The 21,707-nt window shown below is 41.1% G+C and overlaps 1 protein-coding gene across 1 annotated transcript; it reads right to left on the bottom strand.

The window, feature by feature from the left end:
• Positions 1-12,672: 12,672 nt before the first annotated feature.
• LOC145819791 (uncharacterized) lies at positions 12,673-14,852 on the bottom strand. The gene is made up of 2 exons (XM_082913655.1): positions 14,295-14,852; positions 12,673-14,211 (listed from the first exon to the last, which is right to left on the bottom strand). The coding sequence occupies exons 1-2, from the start codon at positions 14,809-14,811 to the stop codon at positions 13,499-13,501; spliced, it is 1,230 nt and encodes a 409-aa protein (XP_082769781.1). The 5' UTR covers positions 14,812-14,852; the 3' UTR covers positions 12,673-13,498.
• Positions 14,853-21,707: the final 6,855 nt, after the last annotated feature.

Below are 21,707 nucleotides of genomic sequence, written 5' to 3'. Positions count from 1 at the left end.
GAGTGTAATTTACCTAATTTATTTTTGACAAAATAAACACTCACAACTTTAACTGATTGAGCCAATTAGTACTAGTTTAATTGGTTAGGATATTTATATTTGACTGGGAGAATAAAAATTCAAGTCTTGTAACATGTAATACTTCCTTTTTCACAAGTTCAAACCTCTGATGTATCTAAAGAACACTCACTATTTATACTTCTTTCATAGGGCTCTAAACGAGCTAAGCTGAACTTTGAAATGTTTAAGCTTGATTCACTAAACATTTGTTGAGTTGGAACTAGGCTTGTTATGTATTTGATAAGCTTGAATTTGGCCCAAATCAATTCAATTACATAAATGAGTTGAACTTGAAAAGAGAAAAAATATATATATTGAGAGAAAATTTTGAGCAAAATGTAAAATGATACTCATATTATTAGTAAAATAAAATATAAATTTGCACAAATGCCAATAATGAATAGAGAAAAATAAATTATTGTAATTAATGAGAATATATTTGATAATCATTAAAATTAATTACTAATTTATTTATAATTATGTTCACGAGCCTATTTAAACCGAACTTGAATCTACTTGAGCTCATCTCACTAATTAAATGAGCCTAATTTGACTCCAACACGTTTATTTAGTAAATGAAATAAGTTCAAACAAGTTTTAAACAAGTCAAACTCAAATTGTTGAACATCTTGATTTGTTTACACTTCTATTCCTTTATACATAAAATACTACATAATCTATCAACTTTTATCTTGACAACCTCTACCTCAAGTCTTAAGAGGACGATGGTTGAGTGTTAGCACCTACAACAATGCCTCTTGACCGGCTAATTGTGGTTGATCAGGCACCTTTTGTTGGGATCTGGGATCCCGCCCAAGACCTTATAGAAATCATTGCAAGCAGAAAAACACACCCACACACAAGGAGACACAATATTTTACGTGGTTCGGCCCAATGCCTACGTCCACGGGAGAGTAACCGGTTATCACTATACCAATGAGGAGATTACAGAAAGATTACAATAGAGGAGGAGCTCACACTCTCCTCACTCAGCCACTCACCCGTCTCCCTCGCTCACACCGAGAGAGACGGTCTCTCCGCCTCACATCTCTCGCACTCTTTGGTTCACGGTTTTCTTCCTCTCTTACTTACTCACTCTTTGGCCTCTCCTCTCAACCTCCATTTATAGGTGAGGGAGTAGGTGGGAGAGCCTTTGGGTAGCCTCCATGCTTGACCCTTGACATGGTTGGTGGCTGCCAAGCTTGACTTGGTTGGTTACCTTCCATTGTTGACCAAGGTGTGTTCACAAGACAATTTCCCCTTCACATGGGGTGAATTCAACACCTTTTATTTTAATAGCTAAAAAAAATCATATCAAGCTAGGACTTGCTCGCTAACAAGTTTTATCGAGCCTTCTACGCATCTGGGGCAATACATATCGACATGCCAGAGTGGGAGGAATACGAAAATGAAACTGTTGAAGACTATGGCCTTTTCGAAGGGGAGTCCGATCAACTATTAGAATTGACCATGGTCTAAATTCGGCCCTTTCACTGAGGATTCTAACCCTTGTATAGGTTGGGCACCTGAGTCGCTTTAGTCCATTGGTTCAGCTTCTAAGAAAGCACGTCTCACTTTCCTTCCTTTAGCACACTCTACATCTGTTCTTGAGCTATCCAAGGGATCGAGTGATTCGAGTGCCTGTAAGGGAAGTGGGAAGGGCTTGGCATGGTGATTGACTGATCAATCGTTATTGAAAATGACTTTTGAAAGGTACGCAAACGAATCAATATCTCAACATAAGCCAAGAGGCAAATCTTGTGCCACTCCACCTAGTCGTATGAAACTGGCATGCATCCTATCTCCCGAGACTCGTTCATAGAATTCCAACAATTTCTCTTGCTCCTCAAAAGCCCACAGGAACAGAGTTGATGCTCCCACATCCATAGAATTTTATTGATAAAATTCAAAGTACACCATACAAAGATAATACATCAACAAATGACATAGCATTCCTAAGTTATAATATTTGAATTGCTCTTGCATTCAATATTTTCAAAACAAATCTTATAAAATATTTCATATTTTCTAAATCATCTTGATTCAGGCATTCATGTTTTTGCATGTAATCTCTTGTGCGCTTACATCAAAATTCTCAAATAATTAGTGAAGGAATCACGCTATCAACATCTTTCAAGTTTGACACAATGTTTTTGACATTATGTTTGAATCAATTCAAATAAAAATTTAAAAAATAAAATAAAAAATAATTTAGCAGTGTTTGGTAGAGTTTTAGAATTATGATTTGAGAATAAAACTGTATTTTGAGTTTGTGAATTTTGGAATTATGATTTGAGTGTGAAAAATTTGTTTGGTTATGAGTTTTAAAAAAAGTTTTGAATTGAGTTTGAAATGTTTGATGTGACATATGATATTTAATTTAAAAAATTACAACTCATAACCAAACATAAGTTTGAAATGTTTGATGTGACATATGATATTTAATTTAAAAAATTACAACTCATAACCAAACATATAACTCAAAATTGTATTTAAAACTCATATATAAAAAAATTTAAATTCCGAAAATATTTTTTATTTAAAATATAAAAATAACAGGTGCCAAAAAAAAAAAAAAAACACTGTTCCGGTCAACCGACCGAACGATCGGCTGGAAGTCGGGGGATATCCGGGAGGATGACCGAATAGACATGTTTTCAAAAGTGGGAGTAAAATCAATTTTTGAAAATTCTAATCAAACACAACACTCAAATCAAAATATGAAATTAAGGCCAAGTTTGGGAAGACTAAATAAGTGCACTTTTTGTCTTTTTAGACTAAAAAGTTGAGGTTGAAAATATGAATGTTTGGGTTAACTTTTTGACTTTTTATGGAAAAATATGTAATAAAAAATTGTAAAAATTGATTTGTAGGAGAAAATTAGAATTGGGAGTTGTGCAGCCGTAATTGTTGACTTTTGGTGAATAGTGATAACTTTTTAACTTTTTGAGTAACTTTTTGGCTTTTTGACTTTTTGGGGTGTTCCCAAACTTGGCCTAAATTTCAAAAACATAACCAAACAAAGCCTTTATTTTTCATTCACATTTTTCATTGAGTATGGCTACTATAGTTTAAAAGTGAAATTTATTTTTCAAATTATCTATTATAATATTTAAAGTAATTCTTTCTGTCATGGCTTTTCTATTCATCAGCTAAAGCCTGGTTTGGGATCTTTGAAAAAAGATAAAAAGACAAAAAGTTACTAAAAAATTTATCACTATTCACTAAAAAAAATTATAAAAAAAATATTTTTATACAAAAAAGGTACAAATCATGTTGACGTGAGTTGCCTTTTGCTGACTTTGGTGAGAACAAATTACACAAGCAGATGCAAGCTTAAGGACGGTGCTGTTCGGCCCGTGAGTGCCCATCACAAGTCCCGTTTTGATAATCTGAACCGTTAATATATAGAACTCGTCGAGTACTATATATTTACAAAAAATCACGTTGATCGGATATTGCTAACTATATGATCAAATCAGTTTTATATAAAAGAAAGATGGTATTATAGTTAATGGTTGACAAAAAATTAATCCGATCAAATAGTTATTGATATCCGATCAATATATTTTCTTACAAACATATAGTACTCGATGAATTCTACACATTGAACGGTTCCGATTACCAAAACGAGACCCGTGGTCACCCCCACGGGCCGAACATCAACGTCTAATTCAATGTCCGAAATGGAAGCAAGCATATCCTACATGGTAGTCTGCCACGGCTCTGCCACAGCGTACGGCCTATTTCTCTCTTCCTTCTCCTATACACTAAATTATACAATTTTTTAATACACAGTTTTTCGTAAAAAGTCAAAAAATTATTCCAAATAACCATATTTTTTTCCTTAACTTTTTAGTCTAAAAAATCAAAAAATATACTTATTTAGGACATCCCTAACAACCCTTTAACTATCTCATGTACAAATTACTTTTAAAAATGAGTCCAACAAGTAAATCTTTATATCATTTTTTTTTCTTTTTTAAATTTAGTTCAATTTATCTTTGTATTTACTTTTTTTATACTTCATTCTTTAATTATTCTTTTACATTGCTTCCTCGTGAGATTAGAGTAATCGAAATGACAATTTTCTCGTGAAATAAAGGGTCCTATGAAAAGGGAATAATGGTCCTGTCACACAAAACTGCTTTGTAGTAGTCGTAGGTCATAATCAACAGGAGGAAGTCAGCTACCTCATTTTAGAGAGAGAGAGAGAGAGAGAGAGAGATTTTTTTTTTTTTTTTTTGATCTGAGAGAGAGTGAGAGATTCGTTTGGTGGAAATTGCATAGGATAATTGGCATTATGTGAAGATTAGGTTAGAGTTGTTAGAAGAAGTCAAAAAATTAGACCTGTTGGGGAAAAAAAAAAACTAATAAATATCTAATAATATCTCTATAATAGTAAAATTATCATTTTAGCAAATTGATTAAAAGTTAATTTTTTAATTTTTTTATTACTTCACCTTTTTATTTTTTTTATATTAAAAAAAACAAATAAAACAAAAAAATTAATTTTTAACAAACTTTCCAAAACAACTCAAACTTGTGCCAACAACTTCCTTTTCTTTTTATTTTTCTTTATTTATTTTCTAGGAATATTTCTTATTAGTTTGTGTTTGCCCAATGGGAAACGGATGGGTTGGAGAAACGACTCAAGTCAAGGAAAAAACAACGTATAGAAGGTTCTCAAATTTCTTATGCAGTAGTATACACTAGAGATGGTTTGGGAATGATTTTTTTTTTTTTTGATTAAAATATAAGATAAATTATTTATATATATATATTGAGAGGGTAATTTTTGGGAAAAATTGGGCCGAGCTCCGAGTTTGGCTTCAAGGCCCAAAACGCGAAGGACTAAGTAAAAAGGCCGTAATGGCTACTTCGGCCTAGGGGCAAGGTTACTCCGGCCTTAAGGAGACAAAGTTACTTCGGCCCGAGGAGGTGAGATTACTCCGGTCCAACAAAGAGTAAAGCCACTCCGGTCCGGAGACAACTCGGAGTTAGGCCGGTCTCAGAGTTAGTCCGGCCGCAGTATGTTCTGGGAAGACCGGTTTCAGAATTAGTCCGGTCGTGACATACAGCGGTTGGGACGGTCAGAACTTGCTACTTGGAAGTTTGAACTAAGCACATCAAGGTCAAACAGGGCAGCCGAAGTAATCAATTGGAGGAGCAGACCGAGCTAAGTATAGTTCGGCCCTCTGTGGCTCGGTATAGCCAATTTTACTTCGGTCATGTGGAAGTTCGGTCATATAAAAAACCATCCTACTTGGTTTAAGCAGTGGGGGAGGGTGCAAAAGGATAAGCATTATCCTTAGGAGAATGAATCCTAGGAGGACTCTGCATGGAGAAGTACAAGTCCTACTAGGATTGTGCCATACGAAACTTATAAAAGCTCACAAGCAACACCTTGGAGGAGGTAATTGAACACAATCTTTCTGAGAACTTAGAGCTTTGTCTATTTGTCAAGTTTTCTGACTTAGGCATCGGAGAGGTTTCCGGCACACACCCGCCGGCTAGCTCACGTTTGTGTTTTCAGGTGACAAAGCGACGTCGTACGGAGGAGCGTGGACTTGGTCAACAGGATTATACGAGGAGAATTATTTCCTCCCCGTACAATTGGCGCCGTCTGTGGGAAGAACAGACAAGAACAAAAACCTCTTGACTAAGCTTCTCCTTTTCTCATTCAATGGCACACATTGAAGACTTGCCGCAGTCCGCCGTCGACGGACAAACACCAGAAGGGGGCGCAAGGCGTGAAGGATTACCTACCGTCCCTCCCATGGCGGACCTGGAGCCCCAACAACATAATTCCAGGAGGAGTGGCAGGGGAAGGCGGAATGGCAGCCCTCGTCACTCTCAAAGTCCCGACAGGCAAAGGAGGAGGATTGATCCTCAAGCCCTGGAAGATCGCGTAAAGGAACAGGATGAACTAATTCGAAGGATGGCGGCGGACATGGAGGCCTTGAAACGCCAGATGAAGACCAAAGAGGTGGCGACAGGAGAGGGGCGTAAGCACAAAACACCCCCTCGCCACTCAGAGAATCGTAGTAGGAATACTACGCCCTCCCAAGGAGAGAGCAGAAGCCTCAGGACAGGCGACACTCACTCCTTATCTTCAAGAACTCGTCACTCCAGGTCTGAGAGGACGAGATCCGAAAGATCATGTACTGAAGGAAGCACGTATTGGCCTTCACATTCACACCAAACCAGATCCAGACAAACCGAGCTACCCAGGTCATCCGACTTACGAACCGTGCTAGAAGAAAAAGCACGATGCAAGGAGGATGCCAGGGCAAGGGATCCACACCGAGTTTCGGCCTTACAACGGTTGGCTCCTCGGACGCACGGAAGCGTCGAGGTTGGAATGCCAATGCCACGACCGGCCTACGAACCAACGGACAAGGCATTGGCAAGACTACAGACCTCGCCATTTGTCCCAGCGATCGAAAACGCACCCCTACCATCAGGCTTCCTTCAGCCGAAGTTCAATACATATGAAGGGAAGACGGATCCGTATTCTCACCTGAGCCACTTTCGCCAAGTCATGGCTGTGTACAGGCGAAACGAGGCCCTAATGTGCATACTCTTCCCATCAAGCCTGGGCGACTTAGGCCTGACTTGGTTCGAAAAACTCCCAGAGGGCAGCATAGCCTCCTGGGCCCAATTGGCAGAAGCGTTCGTGACAAGGTTTCGGACAAATACTAAAACACCGGTGGAGATAGACCAGTTACTCTCCATCGACATGGGTGAGAAAGAAACCCTCAGATCTTACAACAGTCGCTACTGGGAGACATTCAACCAGATTGGAGACTGCCCCACCAATCTAGCCATTGCGCAATATAAAAGAGGCCTACCAGTAGGGAACCGACTAAGGGATTCAATTACCATGACACCACCCCTCACCATGGAAGCCCTGATGGAGAGAGTGCATCAGCACATCAGGGTAGAAGAAGATGGCGCACGTTCCAAAGCCAAAACAAGTGCGGCCATGGTACCAGAAAAGAAAACCTCAGCAAAGGTTAATACGGTGGACCGAAGTAACAAAAACGGGCGTGGTAGACGAGATAACGGAGAAGACCCAGACAAAAGATGGTTGAGAATCCGCACTGCCATAACAACGGTGTTCAAAAAACCAATATATCGGATCCTGAGCGAAATCAAAGACAAGCCTTTTGTCAAGTGGCCAGCCAAGCTTGGGGAAGCTCAGAAGAATTACGACGACAGATCACGGTGCACCTTCCACAAAGAAAAGGGGCACCGAACTGAGAATTGCACGCCACTAAGACAACATTTAGAAGAATTGGTGGCAGCAGGCCACTTGGACGAATACATTGAAGGAGGAGCGCAACCGGCCCCCCATGATCATGATGACCAACCCAACGGAATGCCAAACGAAGCACCACCACAAGGCATTATCAATGTAATTCATGGTGTTTTTGAACCTGAGCGCGTATGCGAGCTTAGAGGTTCAATCAAGAAGGCTGAACACTTTAGGGAAGTATTAAGTGCCCAACCCGCCATCAAGAAGGGGAGGACAGAGGCAACAAACGTCATGTCCTTTTCGGATAAAGACTTGGAACGAATTTACTGCCCCCATAATGATGCCCTGGTTGTCACTCTCCGAGTCAAGGATTTTGACGTCAAGCGGATTCTGATTGACCAGGGTAGTTCATGTGAGATCATGTATTACGACACATTCAAACAACTAAAACTGCAAGACAAAGACTTGGCGCCTGCAGTTTCTCCCCTGATTGGATTCAACTCCATGCCAGAGTGGCCTGTCGGCAAAATAATCCTTCCAGTCAGAGCAGGAAGTGTATCAAAGCAGGTGGAGTTCTGGGTATTGAAGGTCCCTTCCACCTACAACATCATCCTGGGCAGAACATGGCTGCATGCTATGCGTTCGGTAGCGTCATCATACCATCAGGTAATGCGGTTCCCCAATAACGCCGGTATAATTGAAGAAGTCTATGGCGATCAGATCATGTCAAAACAGTGCTTCGCCACAGCAAATGGAAGCCGAGCTGCCAAAGGATATGTTCATTCGGTGGAAGAACCAGAGAGTAATGAACTATTCGCGGACGTCGGCAAAGAGGCTGATCAGAAAGCGGTGGAAGACTTGGTGGAGGTAAAAATAGATGAGAAGAACCCGGATAAGTTCTTCTTGCTTGGCTCATCATTGTCCAGCGCTGAGAGATTAGAGGTCTTGGAATTCTTGACCTCTAATATCGAAGTGTTTGCCTGGACACCTTACGACATGCCAGGCATTGACCCAAACTTCATCAGTCACCAACTCAATGTCCACCCATCCGCCAGACCAGTCATTCAACGTACACGCAGATCGGCATTCCACCACGCCGAAATAGTGGCAGAAGAGGTGGGCAACCTGCTGGAGGCAGGAGCAATAAGGGAAGTGCACTACCCAAAATGGATCTCCAACACCGTCGTAGTGCCAAAAAAGAATGGTAAATGGCGCGTCTGCGTCGACTACAAAACAGTCAACAAGGCGTGCCCGAAAGATAGCTTCCCTCTACCAAGGATAGATCAACTGGTGGACTTAACGGCAGGACATAACCGACTTAGCTTTTTGGATGCATACAGAGGCTACCACCAGATCGCCATGCACGAACCAGACCAAGAGGTCACTTCCTTCACAACACCAAGGGGGTTATATTGCTACAAGGTCATGCCCTTTGGCCTAAAGAACGCAGGGGCGACATTCCAAAGGATGGTCACCAAGATGTTTGAACCATTGTTAGGCAGAACAATGGAGGCATACATCGACGACATGGTGATCAAAAGCAAGGATGAGAATGACCATCTGAAAGACTTAGGCGAGATGTTCCAGATCCTGAAGAAACACAAGCTACGCCTCAATGCGTCCAAATGCGCATTCGGAGTTGGATCTGGCAAATTCTTGGGCTTCCTGGTGACCAACCGAGGTATAGAAGCCGACCCCTCTCAGATCAAAGCAATCCAGGAGTTGGAAAGGCCAAACTCAGTCAAAGAAGTGCAGCATCTCACTGGTATGGCGGCTGCGCTAAACCGGTTCATAAGCAGGTCGTCAGACAGACTACGACCATTCTTCCAAGCTTTAAAAGCCAAGTTTGAGTGGGATGAAGAATGCGACCGAGCTCTGGAAAGCTTGAAGGAGTACATGTCTTCCCCACCACTACTTGTAACTCCAGTTCCTGGTGAAGAACTCTTTTTATACCTGGCAGTTTCTCAGCACGCAGTTAGCGCAGTATTGGTTCGTGCAGAAGGAATACAACACCTGCCCATCTTTTATGTAAGCAAGACATTGTTGGGAGCCGAAACAAGGTACTTGCCCTTAGAGAAGCTAGCATTAGCATTAATGATGGCATCCAGAAAGCTGGCGCATTACTTTCACGCCCACACCATAGTTGTCCTCACGGCCTTTCCACTAAAAGCTCTATTTGAAAGGGCGAACTTTAGTGGGCGAATTTTAAAGTGGGCAGTGGAGTTAGGACAATTCGACATCAAATTCCAACCCAAGACAGCAATAAAAGCTCAATCTTTGGCAGACTTCGTCGCAGAGTTTACTCCTGGAAGTCATCATGTCTGCCCAGTCGACCTGACTGACTCAACCGAACTAGGGACGGAAGTTGACGCCGGAATAGCGCAACCCCTAGAGAAAGGTAGTTCATCAAGCACAAAGGCAGACCACATTAAGGACCACAAGGAAGGGACGAACAAAGGCTCACCAGCAGTTCAAACAGAGGACGAAGGGCAGACAACCAGTATGGACTTTGGTGAAAACACCATCCTTGACCCCACAACATCGTCTGACCCTTCCACCTGCTGGAAACTATTCGTTGGAGAGATGTGGAAGCTCTTTGTGGATGGAGCATCCAACCGACATGGTGCAGGGCTTGGCATAGTCCTCATCTCTCCAGACGGTCTGGTTATAGAGCAAGCAATCAACCTTGGCTTCCCAGCATCCAACAATGAAGCAGAATATGAGGCGCTTATCGCAGGACTCAAGTCAGCACACTTCATGAAAGCAGCCGAACTAATGGTATACAGTGACTCTCTGCTGGTGGTAAACCAAATTTCGGGCGAATACGAAGCAAAGGACGACAGAATGGCCAAGTACCAAGAGTTAGTCAGAACAGAGATCAAGAAGTTTGATGTGGTAAGGATAGAACAAATTGGCAGGGAGGAAAACAGCCGAGCGGACGAGCTAGCAGGCCTGGCCTCAATGGCAGATACATCGATCCCTCATCCATTACTCATCGACTTCTTACCAAGACCAAGTATAGAAGACCCCGAAGCAGAAGAAGTATATTGCACTGAATTAGGCCCTTCATGGATGGATCCCATCATCCTGTTCCTAAAAGACGGCATCCTACCAGCAGAGAAAAAAGAAGCCAACAAAATAAGGGCAAAGTCGCAGCGATTTTGGCTGTCTCCATCTTTTGCATTATACAAGAAGTCATTCTCTGGGCCTTACCTCAAGTGCGTTCATCCCAACAAAGTAGAAGCCTTCCTGTTCGAAATACATGAAGGGGTATGTGGAAGTCATCAAGGGGGAAGGTCGCTCGCCTACAAGGCTATTTCGCAAGGATATTGGTGGCCATATATGCAAGCAGACTCAGAAAAATATGTGAAAAAGTGTGAAAAATGCCAGAAATTCGCGCACCAAATACATCAACCAGCAAGAGAACTCCTACCCTTAACTAGCCCATGGCCTTTCGCAATGTGGGGCTTGGACATAGTAGGACCACTTCCAACAGCACCCGGTGGCAGAAAATTCTTTCTCGCAGCAACAGACTACTTCACAAAGTGGGTGGAAGCAGAAGCATTGACGTCAATCAAAGAGAAGGATGTGAAGAAGTTTGTCTGGCAAAATATTATCACTCGGTTTGGCATACCAAAAGCACTGATCTCAGACAATGGAACTCAGTTCGACGGCAGAATTTTCAGAAGCTTTTGCGAAGAATACAAGATAGAGTTCTACAATTCTACTCCGGCATATCCTCAAGCAAATGGGCAGGCTGAAGCATCAAATAAAGTCGTCTTGGATGGACTAAAGAAAAGGCTAGAGAAAGCAAAAGGCAAATGGGCGGACGAACTCCCTCACGTCTTATGGGCTTACCGAACCACACCTCGGCGATCAACAGGAGAAACACCATTCTCCTTGGCCTATGGAATAGAGGCAGTCATCCCACTAGAAGTTGGCCTCCCCACAATCCGAAGCGAAAATTTTGATCCAGACTTAAATGGAGAAGCCATAGCCTTAGAACTCGACCTTATAGAAGAAAGAAGAGAAAAAGCAATGGTTCACATCGCCGCCTACCAACGAGAGTTAATCAGAAAATACAGCAAAAAGGTACATCCAAGACATTTCAAGATTGGGGATTGGGTACTACGCAAAGTAATGGGAAACACCCTAATCCCAGGAGACGGCAAGTTAGGCCCAAATTGGGAAGGTCCTTATAAGGTGGTTGGATTAGCAGGCAAAGGGGCATACCACCTAGAAGACAAGGACGGCAAGGCAATCCCTAGGCCATGGAACACGGCCAATCTCAAGTTATTTTACTTTTAGCTTTTTCTTCTTCAAACATATGTAATTTTCTCTTCCTTCAATAAAATAAGAAATTCTTTTTGGCGCAAATTACCCTTTGTAAAAGTTAGCTTTCAAGACTTACGTATATTACAAACATGTTACTCTAAGTTAGCTGGAAAAACTAACTTAAAGGTTGGCGGGATTAAACCAACACCCATCCTAAGCCCAGGATAAGGATCCAGGCTGCAGGACATTTGGTCGGAATAACCAAATACTAGAAGTTAGCTGGAAAAACTAACTTAAAGGTTGGCGGGATTAAACCAACACCCATCCTAAGCCCAGGATAAGGATCCAGGCTGCAGGACATTTGGTCGGAATAACCAAATACTAGAAGTTAGCTGGAAAAACAAACTTCAATGGTTGGCTGGAATAAACCAACACCTGTTACTCCTTAGCCGAAGTAAGCGCATGACTAAGGAGTGGTTGGCTGGAATAAACCAACTCTTACTCTTCAGCCGAAGTAAGTGTAAGGCTGAAGAGTGGTTGGCTGGAACAAACCAACACTTTGTACTCCTTAGCCGAAGTAAGTGCATGACTAAGGAGTGGTTGGCTGGAATAAACCAACTCTTGTTACTCTTCAGCCGAAGTAAGTGTAAGGCTGAAGAGTGGTTGGCTGGATTAAACCAACACTTTGTACTCCTTAGCCGAAGTAAGTGCATGACTAAGGAGTGGTTGGCTGGAATAAACCAACTCTTGTTACTCTTCAGCCGAAGTAAGTGTAAAGCTAAAGAGTGGTTGGCGGGATTAAACCAACACTTTGTACTCCTTAGCCGAAGTAAGTGCATGACTAAGGAGTGGTTGGCTGGAATAAACCAACTCTTGTTACTCCTCAGCCGAAGTAAGTGTAAGACTGAAGAGTGGTTGGCTGGATTAAACCAACACTTAGTACTCCCCAGCCGAAGCAATTATGTCGGCTAAGGAGTGGTTGGCTGGTGAGTATAGTTTAACCAACCAAAAACCAAAACAACACTTGGAGTAATAGAAGACATTACAAATGCAAGCATATACACAATAACCGGAATAAGAGAAGCAGAATTTTTCATTCAAAAAGAAGTCATTACAAGGCTGCTTAGTTCGGTTACAAAGAAAAGACTACAAAATTAAGAAAAAAGTTCATCTATTTCGGCGTCGAAGGCAGCATCGGCGTCAACTTGAAGACCGGTTTCGGGCACTACAACATTTTCAGAAGGAAGAACGGGTTCGGCTGGAGCCACGGCTTCACTTGGTTGATCAAGCGTTAGATCTTCCACCACGGGCTCCGACCGAACTACCTGATCTACATTCACAACCGAAGTATCCTCAGGGGCAGAGTCTTCATCAGAAACTTCATCGTCTGAGCCCTCAAGGAACTGCTGTTGCATGGCCGTGGCATAATCCATCAGGGAGTTCGGTATAAAGTAGGCTGGAGGGTTGAAAACCTCGGTCTGAGGATCATGACCGAGCTTCTCAACGGCTCCCCTCCAGCCGCACTTAAAGAACAGATCCTTGGCCGCATTGCATTGTTGGGCATAAGCATCCTCTGCCCTCTTGAAGCCTTGTTTGTCGGCTTCCTTCATCTTCTCTTTTATTTCGGCATCCTTCTTTCTTTCAAGTTTTAGCAACTCGCGCAAGTACTTGTCCTTCAGCACAATGGCAGTCTTTTGCTTTTCGGCCTCGGCCGAACTAACCATTCCGGTCAGACGACCGACCTCACCTCGGAGTTCGGCCATTTCCTTTCTGGCCTCCTCTAGTTCGGCCGATTTCGCCTCCACCTCTGCCGCAGCTTGCCTTGTCACTTTCCTCAGCTCCAGCACCTTCCTATGGGTGATTTGATTTTTCTGGATAGCCTGACAAAGCAACAACTTCAATTTAGCCGAAGAAAAATAAAAGTAGAAAAACAGAAATACGACCGAAGTTACTTACCAGAATCATTGATTTCGTGGCTGACCGGATGGACTTCAGCTCGGTGGTTAACTGTTTGTGGTGATGTTCCATGTCTTTAGGCAGACACACACTCTTGGCCAGATTGATGGCCAACAGGTGGTCCTTCTCAGCAACAACCGAGTCTGTTTCCAGGATGTCTCGGTCGTTGAAAGATAGCTTCGGTGCCCAGCAACTGATGGTCCGGTCGGAAGACTCCGGTCGAGGGCTTGGTGGTAAGCTCGGCTGAATGACAGGTTCCTCATCAACCAAAACTCGTTCGGGTTCGGCAGTCCGGGGACGTTTGGTCCGGCGGGAAGAGGATGGCTGTTGGGAAGGAAGGGCGACAACGGCAGGCTGCGATTGACTGGGAGGCGTTACTTCGGGCCTAGCCGTTTCGGTAAGAAGGGCCCTAACTCTGCTCCTTTTCGCCATCTCTTCTTCTGCTGTTAGAGGGACGAGTCTTATCTCGGGCAGAGTTGGGTCCGGCTCCGGTGCTTCCTCGAGAAGAAAATCAGTTACCTTTGCTTTGCGGCGACCGCTATACCGGTAGGTCGGCTCAAAATTTAGAAGCTTTGACCAACTTCTTTCTTTAACCCGTAGTGCGGCTCGCAGAACCCCAAGGTTGGGATAACTGTACAGGGAACGGAGATGGGCGAAATCTGCAATAAAGAGAAGTGTTAGTTCGGCTAATAAACTAAACAACCGAGATAACAAACAAGACAGAAGACCGAAGCAAAATTACCAGGCTCTCCCATTTTCCAATTTATAGGTCGGCCAGGAATTTGAGCTTGAAAATCCTCAAAATTCCCAGAGACCCAAAGGAAATCATCATCGTTAAGATCTTTGTCCGGAGTATGCTTAATTATCTTCTCTCGGCGGCGGCGAATTCTGAGGTAGTAGACCCACCCAGCATTCTTTGAGCCGATGGAATACTGATGGAATATTTCGGCTAGACCAAGATTTAGTCCGGTTTGGTGGTTTAATGCGTCTATTCCCATTATAATACGGTAAGTATTGGTGGACAGTTGGGTAGGACATAACCTAGTCTGTCTAAGAAATTCGCAGATGAGCGGTTGGACAGGAAACCGTAGTCCGGTTTCAATTATTGACTGAAGGGTAAAAGGGACGGAGCCTTCATTGTCCCAGGGAGTAGCATCTTTCTTGGCCAACTCCAGTTGGACATCATCAGGAATCTGGTAGTCCTGCCTGAATTCGGCCATACCACCAGGGGTTTCGACTAAATATCTATACTTACCCATTTGTTGAATAAGTTACGAATAAATTATTTCGGTACAAAAATTTGGCTCCGTAGCCCGGTTGAGCACACGAAGGAGTGCCTGGGCAACCTAAGTCTGCAAGGTAGAAAACAAAGGGGTTAAGCACAGATCGTGGGACCGCGCTACAAATTATAAGCAAGATATACAAATCCTACTTCGGCTCAGTGGGCTGGTTCTACCTCGGCTCATCAGAAGGTTTGTTAACTCGGTTTTGAGCAGGTTAGACCGGTTTTAACGTCTAGGGGCAGCTTTCTGAGTTCGGTCTAAAAAACTCAGAAAGCTGGTTTAGTCCCAAGGCCTAAATCGGTTGCAGTTTGAGGAAAGTTACTTCGGTCGAAGCCCCTAGGGGCGGCTTTCTGAGTTCGGTTTAAGAACTAAGAAAGCCGGCTGGGCCCCGAAAGCCTTAGCTCGGTTATTGACCGAAGTACCTAGTTCGGTACGTGCACGTTTTTCCGGTGAGTTTATCCTGGCTAGAGTGGTTGAGAAGAAACTACTGCTATTTCTTTGAGTCCTAGTTCGGTTGTTCTCTGAAATCTATCTACATACATAACACAAACAGTATCCTGGTTCGGTTGGGATGTGATTCTGGATCGAAATCGAGTTTTCTCTAGGGTATATGACATATACTCTTGGGTTCTATGGTTTCTTCATCAAAGTACGAAGAGCAAAGCAGACAAATGAAGAAAAATGTTTGCAGAAAGCATACAAAGCAAAAACAGATGGAAAAACAAGTAACAAAAGCGTGAAGGGTAGACCTGCTTACCAGATTGAAGAAGAAGAAGCTGGAGATGGAGCAGTAGCAGCAACAGAAGCACGAACACAGTAAGCTCAGAACTCGAGCAGCAAGAGAACAGAGAGAGAAGACGAAGGAATAGCAAAAGTGTAGAGACCCTAGTCTCAGGAATTACTTTTGTTAGAAAGCCCAAAATTTGGGCGGGAACCGTTTCAAGATCACAAAGCACGAAGACGGCGTGACAGCCGTCCTTAACCAATCAGAGCCTGCCACGTGTCATTGGAATGAGAAGCGTTACAGTCGCTGTGATTGAAGAGACGTTTTTGACCGGACATAGTGATATCCGAGGTAAAGTTAGATCGGCTAGAGAGGCTAAAGGGTTCTTAGATCGGCTGAAAAAGCCTAATGAAACTCTAGCTCGGCCAGTAGACCGGTAATCCCAATCTTGTTGCACAGATGGAATTAAGGGGCAATTGAGAGGGTAATTTTTGGGAAAAATTGGGCCGAGCTCCGAGTTTGGCTTCAAGGCCCAAAACGCGAAGGACTAAGTAAAAAGGCCGTAATGGCTACTTCGGCCTAGGGGCAAGGTTACTCCGGCCTTAAGGAGACAAAGTTACTTCGGCCCGAGGAGGTGAGATTACTCCGGTCCAACAAAGAGTAAAGCCACTCCGGTCCGGAGACAACTCGGAGTTAGGCCGGTCTCAGAGTTAGTCCGGCCGCAGTATGTTCTGGGAAGACCGGTTTCAGAATTAGTCCGGTCGTGACATACAGCGGTTGGGACGGTCAGAACTTGCTACTTGGAAGTTTGAACTAAGCACATCAAGGTCAAACAGGGCAGCCGAAGTAATCAATTGGAGGAGCAGACCGAGCTAAGTATAGTTCGGCCCTCTGTGGCTCGGTATAGCCAATTTTACTTCGGTCATGTGGAAGTTCGGTCATATAAAAAACCATCCTACTTGGTTTAAGCAGTGGGGGAGGGTGCAAAAGGATAAGCATTATCCTTAGGAGAATGAATCCTAGGAGGACTCTGCATGGAGAAGTACAAGTCCTACTAGGATTGTGCCATACGAAACTTATAAAAGCTCACAAGCAACACCTTGGAGGAGGTAATTGAACACAATCTTTCTGAGAACTTAGAGCTTTGTCTATTTGTCAAGTTTTCTGACTTAGGCATCGGAGAGGTTTCCGGCACACACCCGCCGGCTAGCTCACGTTTGTGTTTTCAGGTGACAAAGCGACGTCGTACGGAGGAGCGTGGACTTGGTCAACAGGATTATACGAGGAGAATTATTTCCTCCCCGTACATATATATATATATATACATTACAAGAAAAATCACCTTTGGCGATTAAATTTATAGTCGCTAAAGGTCCATTTTTAATCGCCGAAAGTCGAGTTTTTACTTTTCCCGACTAAAATTTTTAATCACCCGTTTTGTCGTGTATACATGGTCGCCGGAGGTATTGGCGACTAAAATTTTTTTAGTCGGCAAAACACAGCTCTTTAGCGACCAACGTTTTAGTCGCCAATAGTGATTTACACTTTTTAAAATCACACATTTAGCGACTAATCTTTTAGTCGCCAATACTCACTGAATTGCAACTAAACCATTTAGTCGCCAAAATAAACACTTTTGGCAACTAAAATGTTTCCGTGAAAAAAAAAAATACCAACTTTTTTACTTTTTCTGAGATTCAAACCACCAACCTATCCCACTTTCTAAACCTTTAGCAACACATTCCCTCTACTATGCCACTACAACTAGGGGTGTGCGCGGTGCGGGTCGGTGCGGTTTGAAAGAAAAATAGAAACCGTATGGCGGGTGGCGGATTGATAAAAGTGTCACTAGAATTTGTCATTTTCCTTATCAAAAACCGGCGGTTCGGTTGGCAAATAATGGCGGATTTGCCTTGGCGGTTCGGGCGGATTGGCGGTTTATAAAAAATATAATTCAAATTACAAAACTTAAATCAAAGAGTAAAAAAAAGACGAGAGACATCGTGATGTTAAGCATCTTGCGAAGCTTTCTTCTGATGCAGCAAGTGTAGCAACAACATGATAATATCAACGACTATGCCATCAGTTCATTACAAGTATCTGTGGAAGCTGCAATGATCAAATACAATACATAAAATTCCCCTCGAGCATTAATGTAATACTATATTCTAAGGTATAGAACAACAAGCAAACTTAAGTAAAAAAGAATTTTTAGAATCCTATAAAACATGATTTAATAGCGGTGCGAGTCGGTGCGGTTTGGAAGAAAAATAGAAACCGGCGGATTGATAAAAATGTCACTAGAATTTGCCATTTTTCTTACCAAAAACCGGCGATTCGATTGACAAATAATAATGAATTTGCCTTGGCGGTGCGGTTCGGTGCGGTTTTGGCGGTTTCGGCGATTTTGGCGGTATTATGCACACCCCTAACTACAACACCACATGAATATACATGCAATATATATTATTTATATAGTATATTTTCGCCGTATTAATATAAAACTATATATATAAATATAATTATTTTTATTCAATATAATTTATGTAAAAAATAAATTATTTACTAAAAAAAATTGAGGCCACTTTTGGCGACTAAATCCATTATTTAGTCGCCAATTCTATAATTTTGGGGTACTAATTATTTTTAAGTCGCTAAAAAAAATTCATTCTGCCTAAAACTAACCAGTTTTGGCGACTAAATTTAGTCGCCAAAAACGTCCCCTTTTGGCTACTAAATTGAACTTTAGTCGCCAATTGCCTATTTTTAGCTACTAAATTTTTTTTAGTAGCCAAAAAACTTCACTTTCAACGACCAAACTGTTTTTAGTCTCCAAAACACGTAGAATCGGCGATCAAACTGTTTTTTAGTCACCAAAACCTATACTTTTGGCTACTAAATTATTTTAGTCGCCAAAACTGTCACTTTTGGCTACTAAAAAACCTTTAGTCGCTAAAACCCCTATATTTGGCGACTAAACTGACTTTTAGTCGCTAAAACCCTTATATTCGATGACTAAACTCTTTTAGTCAGCAAAAGTGATCAATTTTGGCAACTAATTCCATTTTTGTCGCCAATTCTACTACTTTCAGCGACGAAAAATCCAATTTTAGTCGTGAAATCTGCTTTTTGTTGTAGTGATATTTTGTTCTAGAAAATTAAGTACACTTTTTAGAAAATTAAATATTTTATTTTTATATTTTTTTAAGTAAATTTTTTTAATATCTTATATAATTTTTTTACCTTTTAAATACACCTAATCTATATACGCTTACAAAATATAATATTTGTGAAAAAAAAATTAAAAAAATTCACCAAGTACAAAAAATATTAAAAATATACGAAAATTCAATACATTTTCTTTGTTTGTTGTATTCAACGAATTTTTTAAAGATTTTGTACTAATTTTTTACTTTTTAAGTAAATTAAGATTAAGTGAATTTAAAAATGAGAAAATTGGTGATAAATCTAATTTAAATGGTGTCTAAGACATTAGATCCAGTGAATATCTTTTTATTAGTGATAGATCCACATTGTGTGAAATAGTTTGATGAGAAATCACTTTTTATTGTTTTGAATGACATTTTGTTTCTAATTTTATCCCTTAATTTATCTATTAACTTTCGTTGACCATCTGTTTAAATTTTTTTTCTTATATGTTCAATTTTTTTTCCCTATTTATTGAAAAAATTTCTTATATGTTCAATTTTTTTCCTATATGTTCATTTTTTCCTTATCGATTTAATTTTTTCAATTCAAATTTCTCTTGTCTATTTAAATATTAGTCCAAATAAAATTCTATTTGTCTAATTTTTTTGTCTATCTATTCAATTTTTCCCTCATCTGTTCAATTTTTTTTTCTTATCTTTTCAGTTCAAATTTTGTTCCTATTTGTCAAAACAACTCTATATAACATCAAAATCTTTTCTATCTATTGAAATTTTGTATCTATCTATATCATCAAACATATTTGAGATCTGTGTATCTGAGTGTGTGTCACATACACACACACAAACACAGAGAAAGAAAAAGAGAGAGAGAGATCTAAGGAAAGAGATTATGCAGTGTATTGGCAGTGATGGACGACAGAGGAGGACAGCGTAAGGTGTAAGAGAGAGTATACTGATACCGACAATGTTTGTAGCTTTTGTTCACGTCTGCTCGGATCTGTCGTGGTTGCGAGAACTAATGCCAAAGTATAGAGGTTCGGCGACTCTAGCATTACGGCAGTGGTGGTGGTGCGAAAGAGGAAACGGAAGTGACTATGTCGTTGTGGATGGGAAAGGCGACGGTGACTGCGTCTCTGCGAAGAGAAGAGAGAAAGTGAGAGAGTGAGAGAGAGAGAGAGAGAGAGAGAGAGAGAGAGAGAGATGAGTGTGATTAGTTAGGGTTGGATATATATATATATATATATGAAATATATAAGTGATGTAGGGCGAAATGTATCATATTGAGACTACTTAAGTTACATTTTTAGTCTTTTAATGTTGTTTATTTGGTGGAGATGGTGTGTTTTGTGCATTTGTGCAGATTTGGTAGGCAACAATCAAATTCAAGCAAAAAGGGCACGAAAATAGATTCTCCGTGTGAGGAGCAAAAAATCTCAGCCTGCCACCTCACCGTACGTGCGGCCAAGCTCTATTGCACATACTGCCCACCACCGATCGAGCGGCCCATATGGACGCTCAAGCAACCCATTTAGGGCTGCGTGTGTGAAAATCTAAGGCTCTTTTGTTGGGAATAAAAACCAAAAAAAAAAAAAGGCTGAAAAAGGGTTCAAAAATATTTTCGAGAAAAGGGAGAGAGAGGCTAGGTTTTGAAACAAAAGAACTTGAAGCTTGAAAAATGTCTCCCATGGTGGCTTCTTCTTCCTCCACTTTTTCCCACCTCTCCATAAGTAGCTAGTCTTCCAGTTTTAGGGTTTTGATGAAACCCTAGCCATGTAAAGGGATTTTTCTTAAGTTTTGATTGTGAAACGGTTTGAATAAATGTATGAATGTTTTAGAAGTTTATGTTAATTTTCCTTTTCATCTTTTCAAGTGTTTTACTCTTTGTGATTATTTAATGATTTCCATATATTAGTTTTCTTTATGTTTGTATTCAAAGTATGAGACAAGTCATGCTATGAAAGACGGGTCATGTTGCTGCCATAATTTAGGGCAAATGCCTCATACTACTTGAGATGACTCGTGCCTGTACGTTAAACACAACAATCCTCTTGATCAATATTTTAAACTTGTAATTCTGAAATATTGGGTAGTTCAAACCAGAGTACAATTGATAGCCAATGTTGAGTCTTATTTATGTAGTTAGTGGTGAATTCTTTGCCCTAAGATTTTTTCAAAAATCAGTATCTCAAACCCTAATTTTAATTGTCAATTTAATTTCTCAATTTCATTTAATTCTTGTTTAGTCATAATATCCGTCAATATTTTTATCAAAATTAATTTAGAAATTTAACAATTAAATTAGTTTAATTTCTCGTTTGTCCCTATGGATCGATACCTGGACTTACCATTATTCTAAGGAATTTGGTACAGCTTAGTGTTTATTTTTGGTGTGTGAAACAACCCATCAAATTTTGGCGCCGTTGCTGGGGACTTCTAGTGAAACTAATTAATTTAAAGTTATATTCTTATTTTAATTTTTAGTTTAGGATTTTATATTTTAGCGTTGCTAAGTGTGCAAAGTCTTTGCAAGTGAAGCTATCACCGAAGTGCAAGTGGAGCACAACTGAGCTTTAAAAACAAATCGCAGCACAAACGTGCTAAAAAAAAAAAAGCGAAAACTTGCAAGTAAAGCACCAAAGTTCTCAAAAGAAAGAAAGAGCTCAATTTGAGGTTAAAGAGAACACGTTTACACGTCAAACACCTGCAAGACGAGTAAAACGTTTTCATTAAACTGCTGTGAGTATTTTCTCCTTTGATATTTTGCTTTCATAACTTAGTGTACAAAGTCAGAACTTAGTGTGTGTGTGTGTGGTGTATGCACGACGCTGTTCTTGTCGCCCTGAATTGTAGAGTTTGGACCTTGAACTAAAACGGACTCTTAGGAAACTTAGAATCTCTACCCGTGTTCCTAGGCTTGAATATCAATATCCATACTTCGAGCCATTAGAGATAGCGAATTCGAATGGCCTAAATGGGCC

Source organism: Camellia sinensis, chromosome 2 (genome assembly GCF_055761805.1).
Source record: "Camellia sinensis isolate YWXY chromosome 2, ASM5576180v1, whole genome shotgun sequence".
NCBI classification, from domain to species: Eukaryota; Viridiplantae; Streptophyta; class Magnoliopsida; order Ericales; family Theaceae; genus Camellia; species Camellia sinensis.
The sequence above is the reverse complement of the archived record's forward strand: the minus strand, read 5'-3'. Positions and strand labels throughout refer to the sequence as shown.